Here is a 10,924-nt window from a genome sequence, read left to right as displayed (position 1 = left end):
CACACTTTCCGCAGGATCCCCACTATATATATATATATATATATATATATATATATATATATATATATATATATATATATATATATATATATATATATATATATATATATATATATATATATATATATATATATATATATATATATATATATATACAGAGAGAGAGAGAGAAACATTTGGACTGTCAGTGAGTCACTCAACTGTATAGTATTTGTTAAATGCTTCATAAAAAGAAAATCAAGAAATGCCATGTCATATTATATTATCTTATAAAAGTTTTGGAGTAGGGGTAATCGGTAGATGGTAGTGAATTCCAAATTGCCATAATTCAAGATGAGGATAACGCTAGATTATGTTTTTATGGCATTTTATTTTGGTATTTAAATTGAAGGTGATAAACTGATAAACAAGAATCATAAAAGTTGAAAGTTGAAACTTGAAAAGATGAAAATGACACAAGAATGAAAATATTTTTGAAACCTGTCGGCCACCTTGTGTTCAACTATATTTCTATAGTGTATTGTAATTTATACACCCATTTCATACAAGTTTGAAAGAACATACCTTCGCTTTTTAGCTTTACTTTATATCTTGAACATAATCAACCTTCATTTAATATATATTTTACCACGCACGCTCATATATTTTATTGTTTGACACTTTAACTTTAATATGATACTTAAGAGTTACATGATAGATACCCGACAACTTGTGGACGAGTATACTCAACAATAATCTTTAGTAAGCTAATGGGCAAACCTGAAATCCGCAAATATGTTAGATACTAACTAGTAATTACCCTATAAATACCCGACAAGTTTTGTTGTTGTAAAAATACAAGGCGTTGTTAATATACTGTCTTAAATTTCATAACCTAAATACGAACTTTTCAACAATTTCTATCTTCGATCATGTCTTAAAAAGGTGCAAGTCTAGTATATTTTACTAATCCGTAAATCCCATGTCATTTTGTGTCTATCATCGTATCCAATGTTCTTACTGGTGTCACCATCTTTCTCCTCTTCACATACCTAAACCATTTCAATCTCCCATCCCATACTTATCTAAAGTACATGTCACCCCTATTTCTTCTGAAAAACTACATGTCTTAGTCGGTCAATCCTTGTGTGCTCGTCTTCTTGATGGCCCAACAATCAGTTATATATTTGTGTCCTCGTCATTCTGAACAAACAACCCTAAATAAGTGAACTTGGTTGTCTACTGGACCTTTAGGAATTTAATACTTATTTGGGTATCTACATCACTATTTGCACAATTTAAGTTACAGTAAAGGTACTAATTTTGAGAACGACTTACCCTTAAACTTCTCCGCTTGAGGGGTGCTCGTCACTCCTCTAGCATCTCATTCAGGCTCGGTTCACAATCCACTATTAACATCATATCATTTGCAAAAATCATGTGACACATGATTGCTTCCTTGATCAAGTTGGACAACTCAACCAAGACTACTACAAGAAAAGAAACTTGCTCAAGAAGGATCCTTAGTGAACGCCAACGCCAAGTGAATGAAGTTTGTATTCCTTGCTGGAGCTCTAACGCTTGTTTACATGACTGAGATAGATTCTAAATAAGTAAATACGTGAAGATGTCATAATTTAATGATATAGAGAGAGACGATTTCGAAGATCATAGCATCTTATCTAACTTCATATAGAAAGGGTAACTTAGAATTGCTACTTATTTTATAGCTTAATAGTTTTTATTATAGCTTCATTCTTTTGTGAAATAAAAATAAAGTTGATGACAATAATTTGAGACGAAGTATAGATTTTGGGTACGTATAACTTTCATACAAAATACTTGAGACAATTTAGTTATTGGGTCCTTGTATTAATATTGGAAAACTAATCCTTTAGTGATACATTAGCAAACAATATGGTAATATTACATTATATTTGTTTTGGTAAAAAATTACCGAAGCAATTAAGTGATCAAATTAGTTTGTGAGGTAGTGTGCTATTGGTGTTTGCAAAAATATGTTAAGTTAATTGTAAAAGAAAACAGTTTCAGGATATAGCTCGAGGATATTAAGCTATACCAATAATCAAACAATTGAGAAATAAAAGTAAAGGTTGACACTGGATATATGAGGAAAGCCCTTGATCAATCTAGATCTCGGCATAAAACCTCGGGAGCTGACAATCGTCGGCTGCCTTGTTCTTCTTATTGCTTTGAATAACAAGGATACAGTTGCAGGATAATGCTCAGATCGATTCTAAGTATTACAATGATTGTGAGTTGTGGGTGTTAGAGTGTAATCGCTGCTAGAAAAGAGAGTGTATGAGTAAGAGAGCTCTAAAGTGTGTGTGTTCCTACGATCTGGCATTCCCTATTTATAGGAATACAAGTAAACAAACTATCATATAATCTCAGGATACTTTTGGATATTCCTTCATGACCGTTGTAGACCTACTCTCCCGGCTTCAATGTCTTTCTTCCAACAATATTGAGCGAGTCTTCAGGAGAACTAGTCCTTGTGAACGTTGTAATCCTGCAGCCACAGCCTACAAGCAAATTGTTAGTAATAGCCAGGATACTACCTCAGGATGTTACCAATATCCTGGTTCGGTATCCTGATCATAAACAGCTATCATAAAATCAAGATACAATGTCAGGATATGGGCTCAGAATTTCACCCATAACAATTGTCCCCAAAAAATGTTGCCGTTGGGGATCCCTATCCGAACGGTTATATTTTTTAATCTTATCGAGGTCTTTAAGTGATTAGACGATTTGATTTGACGTGGTGCAACTTCCCAAGCTATAATCACTCATTACTTTGCCTATATCTTCTCATCACCCCTTCCTTTTAACTGTCATCCAGGAATTACGAAAAGGTACTTTCTCTTCCTTGTCTCTAATCTCCTTCATCTTCCTCTTTTCTTCCGCCGATCGGTAATGGCGAGACAAACCAGATCATCTTACGGCGATTCGGTCCCAACTTTCAAATCCCAGAACCTGCTCCAAAACCTAGAGCGGGAGGTTTGTTCATTTGATAATGCTTACTTGTCGGCCCTCCGATCATCCGGTATCTTCCCAGACGGAGCAGTTTTCTGGCCGTTTGGTTGGGATCTCCGATCAGACGCGTCGTTGACTGAGTGGTTCTGCTTACTTGCCTTCCCCTTCACGTTGGGTCTCCGGTTTCCTTTTTCTGATTTTATCATGGATTTCTTTTGCATTATTGGTCTCAGGTTTAGCTAAACCATGCCCATGGTTTGGAGAGTTTTAGTTGTTCTTGACCGGATCAAGAATAATCATGTCCCAGACCTCTGTATTAATGATCTCTCTGTGGCTTACCGGCTAAGATCCCACGGGTCTAGCAGGTTCTTGTTTTATTCCACCACCAACAACCCTCTCATCCTCCGGGCCACTAGGAATGAAGATGAATGGAAAACAAAATTCTTCTTTGTGAAAAGAAGTTCTATTTCTGGTGGAGAGAGTTTTCCGGTGAAATGGTTAACAAAGGGTAGGAGTTAGGGTTTTAGGACTATCCCCAAAAATATCTTGTTCAATATCCTGGACTGACATCCTTCTTTTGTTGTGCAGCGGAATTTAGAAAATTAGCACCTCCACTTTCCGACTCAGCGAAGAGGATTGAAGCCATCTACAAGCTACCTGAAATCGAGAGAAGTTTTGTTCCAAATCAAGCAACCTCAAGTCAACATTCAAGCTCTAACATGTCTGGTAAGGGTTTCTGTTCAACATCCCTGTATAAGTTTTGTTATTTAAGATATTGTATGACTAGGTTTAAGATTACTCCCCTCTTTATACAGACACCAGCAAGATGCCCGTTTTCTTGAACCTTGAAGAATTGGACAGCTACCCCATTCATGTCCAGGTCAAGAAAGAGACACCAGCCACCACTAGTTCAAAACCATTTGCTGCTCCCAAGCCTACTCCATAGCCAAGGGCCTGAGCCTCAAGCTCCAAGAAAAGAAAAGGTTCTGAGACTGCCACCGCTGCTCCTGAAGGTTTCTCTTATGAAGGCCTCAGCTTCACTGACTCCCTTGAGCCCATGACTTCCTTCCTCCACAAGGTAAAAATATTCTAACCCTATATCCTGTATGCATATGTTGATTCGATATCTTGGTTAGTTAGTACTAATCGATACTTGTGCTTTGCTTTGTAGGGCCTGCAACACCTGCTGAACCTTTACACCAAACCTTGTGAGGCGGTAAAGGTCCTAGAGGCCAGGATAAAGAAGGCCGAGATCACCATCTCAGACCAGGGAAAGATCGCCGACGCCAAGACCCAGTACTACGAAGATAAACTGAAGAAGGGCACCCAGGATAATGAAGTGAAGTTGGCCGCTGCCCAGGTTGGCTATGATATCCTTTCGAGATGGTGTCAAGAATTCAGCCGTTGTCTCCCTTCTCCAGGCCAGGATTAATATGGCGTATAAGGCCAAAGATGCAGGCTTCGAATGCCCAACCTGGCCGGTTGATTCTTGGGTTGCTAAGCTGAAGGATCTCGGAGGGAATCCTGTGCTATATCTTACCAAGTCTGGAGCTGGTGAGCCTTCGAAGGCAGCTGAGGCGGCGGTTGAAGCAGGAGAGAAGGTGGAGGCTGGAGCAGATGCTGGAGCGGATGCTGGTCAGGATGCTGGTGGTGATGGAGCCAAGAAGGTTGGTGAGGATGTTGCTGCATGAGGGCAGCGAAGTGGGCGATGATGGATAATGATGCCTAGGCCGGAGCCCACTTTTTAAATTTGAATGGTTTATGTTTGTCGAACAATTTACTCTTCCTGCATTTTACTTTTCCTGCACCCTGAACAATTTTAATTTCCTGCAAGCTTAGAACAATATAACAGTTGGAGGTGGAGAGATCCTGTGTTTTCAGGACGAAGCCTTCAACTGTTTATGTTAATATGTTTTTTGAACACTTTACATTCTTGGTGGATGAGTCTCAGTTTGAGATGAAGCCAAGAATGTAAACTTTTGAATCATTAATAATAGACTAACCTTTCGACCTTATCTTTGTGTTTTAATTTGTTCTGAATATCCTGCTCAGGATACTGGCATGATACTTAACTATTTATCATTTCCATTCAAAATGTTTGACACAAAGTTAGTTAAATACAACCCTTCTTAAAAAACTTAACTTGCTCAGATAAGGCCTTTAAACTTAGGAAAAGTAAGAATCCATACCAGAAACACTTACGCAGTAACCTTCATTCTTAAAATTTGGATCATTTAGGATTTCCCCTGTCTGTGCAGGATGTTGCATAAGTATATAGAATACTTGATTAGATTTCGTAACTTTTCATCAACGGATGTGTAAACACAATCGTAGTTTAACATATCTTTGGAACTTGTCCAAAATCCTTAGTTTTAATGGGGATAAACCCTTAATTCACTGGGGATAAACCCATGTTTTCGTGCACTACAGGCGGGAGTGTATAAACCCCAAGACTTAGAAAGGTGAAAACCTTTAAACCTTAGAGAGTATGAAAATACCCTTTCGTGAGAGAGGGTGATCAATCCTCATATACCATAAGGATCCAGGATATAGCCAATAATAACGAAATTGTCAGCCATTGTTACATGAACTGGTCCCGCCATCTTGAACTATACCCGGATAACTTGCGCTCCAGGCGGGGTGTTTAAACCCAATTTGTGAGAAAGGTGAATACGTTTAAACCATTGAAGCGATATAAATCCCTTAAACATGAGAGAGGGGGCTGATGGGTGGTCCATAGGACAACCCTTAATGATGTTAAAAGACGAATTTATCCTTCACTTAATCGCGTAATTATCTTGAATTAGATGACTATGGTTGCTTATGTTTCAGGTGCAGTTTAGGAGCTAAAAAGGGATAAAACGCTGCTTTGGACGGTTTGGAATGGAACGGGGCATGCATGGAAGGAAAGACGGAAAGAAACAAGAAAATCAGGGCTCCACCGTAATTTAGGGTGGTACCGTAACTTACGGTGGACCCTGAATCTGCCCAAATCTCACCGTACTTCAGTCTACTTTCACCGTAACACTTTTTGGTCCACCGTAACTTACGGTGGTACCGTACTTTACGGTGGAAATGACGGAAAAATGTGACTGCCTCACTAAAACAGTTTTTGTGGTGTCCTTTCACATTATCTCATCATTGGACGTTTTCTCTAGACATTGGGGGCGATTTTGCTTGATTGTGGTTGGTTCTAAACAATTTCTAAACATTCGGTTTGTATTTTTGATTCGTATGAACTTGGATATTGAAGTTATGATGATTCACCAAGCCATGTCCAGCTAAACTTCCGGTGATCATCTTAGGTGAAGGTTTCTCTAAAACTCTTGTTTGTTTGTTTCTTTATTTCTAGAATGATAACATTGTGTTTGCTTTGATTATCATGGTGTATGAGTAATTGATTGTAGCTTGTTAATTGGTATTGCAATTCTAGTCTAATTCGTACGTTCTTGGTGCCGTGGGCAACCGAGATATCACGGGAAGGGTTAGGGTTGGATATTGATTGATTGATCATCGGGAAACAACCTCGCATTCATATAATCCGAGTACTTTGTTCCCTTTTATCACAACAATTGTTTTTACACGAGTTATGTCTATGTAACTCTTTCTAGTTGGAATTTCACACAAGTGTTTAAAGAAATTGAATCCTAAGATGGTCATTTTTCCCCTAATCTGTTAAACAACCAATTTTGATTTGCAAGTAGTTAGTAATTTAGTTTTCTAAAACAAACAATCTAAATCATTGATCTTTAATTTCTGCGTTTTAGTCTAATTGTAGTTAAGTCGCAAAGCTATAACATCAACACATTTTCCACATACTCCCTGAGTTCGATACCCATTTACCACTATCTACTAGTTGTAATTTGGATTAAATTTGCGTGTACCACGACAGCACGTCAAGTTTTGGCGCCGTTGCCGGGGAGTAGTGCGCAACGTGTGTTAATTTAGTAGTTTTGTTTTTGTTATTTTCGGGTTTACGCTGGTTGTGTTTAGTGTGAAGGTACTTTCAGGTGTATGCATACTAGAGGCTCTCACAAGTCGTCACCACTATCGTTTGATCGGGAAATCAAGAGAACGCTAAGGCAAAACAGAGTTTTATTACGAGAAAACAGAATTGTTGGTTCACCTACCTCACCTATTACACCAAGAAACATCATGCAAGAATCTCAAGTACCACCCACAACGGGTCAAACGACCTCAACTTTCACACCTACTGCCACACAACCATCACTAAACACCACTATACCTAATACCACCATCGAACCTACTCCACGATTTGAAGTTACACCAACCAACACCACGCAACCGATCATGACTCAAAGTGCACCCAATCTTACCTTTAGCCCTTCCGTTACAATTCCACCATTGTCACACTTCTTTCCTCCAACTACGGGACAATCATCCTCTAACTTCACAATCGCACCAAATTCAACTATTGTGCATGCTACTTCATCCTTTAGACCACAAAACCAATCGGGTTTTCAATATTCAACTCTTCCCTTTGGGCAATCTTCGGGAATTCAAGGGGATGGTTATGACGATGAGTATGAAGAGGATTTTAGGGGATATGAAGAGGAAAATTTTTACTATGGGGGTGATGGAGGATATTTGGGACTACAAGGCAAAGCGGGTCAACAAAGTCAACCAATTCAACAATTTCAAAATATGGGTAGAGTACCGGTTGGAGTGCAACACATTAGACCACAAGGGCCACAATTGTAATGCCCTACACAACTACATCAAGTGCGGCCTCAAAATACACAACCGCAATTTCAAAGGCCGATTCAACAACAACCACCAATGCATCAATATCAATACCAACCACCATTTGCACCTCAAGTGCATATGCAAGGGCAAATGGGTCAACCGAGAGCACCATTGGGTGCACCTCAAAGACATCATCGGGAGGTTGTACGGGGGATCGAAGCTCACTTCCGGCCCATTATCACTAACAATCCTTCGCCGGTAGTAATTCCTCATCGTGCAGATGGAAGAACTTTTGAAGTCAGAACAACCGCCCTCCAAAGTTTACCAAAGTTCAAGGGGTTAGCAACGGAAGAACCCTACTTTCATTTGGAAACATACGTCTCCATTTGTAACACTATTGGAGGTCAATGGTTTTCTGCAGATGATGTCAAGTTGGTCCTTTTCCAGTTTTCCCTAGAAGATAAAGCAAAGAGATGGTTTCACACTTTGCCCTCCACGTCCATTTTTACATGGGCCGACATGCAGCAAATATTCTTGGATGAATATTACACTTCTCAAAAGACCAATGATACTAGAAGAGGTTTGAGAAGTTTTCAACAACAATCGGGGGAGATGTTTCATGAAGCCTTTGAAAGGTTTAATATGATGTTACGGAATTGCCCTCATCACGGGATCCAACTTTGGGAATTGTTGAATGCGTTTCATGAAGGGTTGAGTTCGGAGGATGCACGGGATCTAATGTCGATCACTAATGGTACATTCGGTACGAATTATGAACATGTTGATTGGGCATTTTTAGAACAAATGGCGGTGAATTCGAAGAGGAAAGCTCAATCTTCAAGGCGGGCAAGGCATGTGACACAAAGGCCACAAGTGCATGGAGTAGAGAGTGACAATGTTCAAACCACAAACCAAGTGTACAACATGTGCACCAATTGCAATGAAATAGGCCATACGGCGGAAGCCTGTGTAGTGGGGGTGGTTGATGAGCAAGTAGAGGAAGTTAATGCAATTCAAGGAGGGGGTGGTCGAAATTTCAAGATGAACTCCAACACATATCACCCCGGGTTACGAAATCATCCTAATTTCCGTTATGGGAATGCGGGCAACCAAGCTAACCCAAACTTTCAAGGAGCTCAAGGTAACTTTGCACCTCGTCAACAATACAATCAAGGCAATTATCGGGGTGGAAACAACTATGGTTATCAAGGGCAATTTCAACAAACGGGTCAAGGTGGTTCGGGTCAAAGTTCATCAAGCGGAAATGAAGTCATGGATATGCTTAGGGCTATGCAACAAGATATGCAAAAGCGGAATCAACTCGATGAAATTCGAATGCAAAAGGATGAGGTTCGTGACAAGAGTATCCAATCACTAGCAACCCAAATGGGTCAATTAGAAACCGATGTGGCAGAATTGAAGAAAAACAAGGGTCAACTTCCGAGCGACACCAAGGTAAATCCTTCACACGGTTCGTCAAGAGGTAACAATGTTAATATTAGTCATGTTAGTGTATTGAGAAGTGGAAAAGAATTTAAAGCAAATTTGTCACCAGGTTTGGTCGAGGGGGTAGTTGAGGATGTCACGGGTAATGAAAGTGACGATGATGAAGTTACACCGGTTAAACCTAAAGAATCAAATGTTAACAAACCGGGGTTGGGTGAAAATGAAAAGAGTGAAAAAGTTGAGGGTGAACCAAGTCAATTCCCGTTTCCATCGGCTTTACTTGACCCGGGTAAGAAAAACTTTATTGCATCAAGAGGTCCCCAAAAAGAAGAATTGTGGGACATGTTTAAACAAGTAAAAATCAATCTTCCACTACTTGATGCAATAAAACAAGTACCCGCTTATGCTAAATTTCTAAAGGAATTATGTACACAAAAAAGGCAACAAAAGAAAAAAATGCCTAAGCGGGTAGACTTGACTGGGAAATTAAGTGCGGTTTTGAACGGGGAGCTTCCCCCTAAGATCAAAGATCCAGGTACGCCGTTGATAAATATACAAGTTGGTAATTTTCAAATGGCAAAGGTGTTACTTGATCTTGGAGCCGGGGTGAGCATTTTACCGGGGGGCTTATATGACCAATACGACTTTGGTCCGCTAGCAAGAGTAGAGACAACGGTTGTTTTAGCCGATTTGTCTCATAAGCTACCCCGAGGGATGGTTCAAAACGTGATTGTGAAAATTGATGAGTTCTATTACCCAGTTGATTTTTTAGTCTTGGACTACTCATCCGCGGACCCAAAACAACAACAAAATGTCATTTTGGGTCGGCCATTTTTGAGCACCGCGCATGCTGTGATCGATTGTAGATTTGGTACAGTCGATATAACTTTTGGGAATCGAAAAATGTGCTTGAATGTTTTTACTAACAATTCTGATGCTTTTGGTGTTGATGAGTGTTTCATGGCAGATTAGTCAATGGATGCAACCCGCACGAGTATGAGGAGGATGGCATAGATATTTGTTTGTGTGATTTTTCTGAACAGGTACATGTGTGCACTAGGGGTTGAAGAAGAAAAGCAGGATGTTATGGCTTTGAAGGAAGGTCGACCGCCATGGACTCACCAATTCGAAAGCTTGCCGGTGGAAATAAACTCGAGTACTAGACCATCATAAGAAAAACCACCAAGGTTGGAGCTCAAAGACTTGCCAAGCCATTTGAAGTATGCGTTTTTAGGGGATAATGACACACTACCAGTCATTATTGCCTCTAATTTAGAGATGGCGCAAAAACAAGCTTTGTTGGAAGTTTTGAAGGAAAACAAGGGAGCTATTGGATGGACAATTGCCGATCTCAAAGGAATTAGTCCATCCATCGTCATGCACAAGATTATTACCACCGAAGATGCAAAACCGACACGAGAAGCTCAAAGGCGATTGAATCCGAACCTACGGGAGGTAGTAAAGAAAGAGGTAATACAATGGTTGGACGCGGGAATTATCTATCCGATTTCGGATAGCGCTTGGGTAAGTCTTACCCAAGTTGTGCCTAAGAAGGCCGGTATTCAAGTAGTCAAGGATGAAAGTGGTGAACAAATTGCCACCCAACCGGTCACCGGGTGGCGTGTATGCATTGACTACCGCAAATTGAATACCGCCACTTCTAAGGACCATTTCCCGCTACCTTTCATTGACCAAATTATCAAAAAAATATCGGGTCAAAATTATTACTACTTTTTGGACGGGTATTCGGGTTACAATCAAATAGCAATACACCCGGATGACCAACACAAGA

The 10,924-nt window shown here is 39.8% G+C and overlaps 1 protein-coding gene across 1 annotated transcript; it reads left to right on the top strand.

Annotated features, from left to right (window-relative positions):
- Window positions 1-7,779: 7,779 nt before the first annotated feature.
- LOC110892925 lies at window positions 7,780-10,305 on the top strand. The gene is made up of 2 exons (XM_022140059.2): window positions 7,780-9,824; window positions 10,176-10,305. The coding sequence occupies exons 1-2, from the start codon at window positions 7,780-7,782 to the stop codon at window positions 10,303-10,305; spliced, it is 2,175 nt and encodes a 724-aa protein (XP_021995751.2).
- Window positions 10,306-10,924: the final 619 nt, after the last annotated feature.

The sequence above is a fragment of the Helianthus annuus genome, chromosome 17 (genome assembly GCF_002127325.2).
Source record: "Helianthus annuus cultivar XRQ/B chromosome 17, HanXRQr2.0-SUNRISE, whole genome shotgun sequence".
NCBI lineage: Eukaryota > Viridiplantae > Streptophyta > Magnoliopsida > Asterales > Asteraceae > Helianthus > Helianthus annuus.
This window is presented reverse-complemented; position numbering and strand designations above follow the sequence as displayed.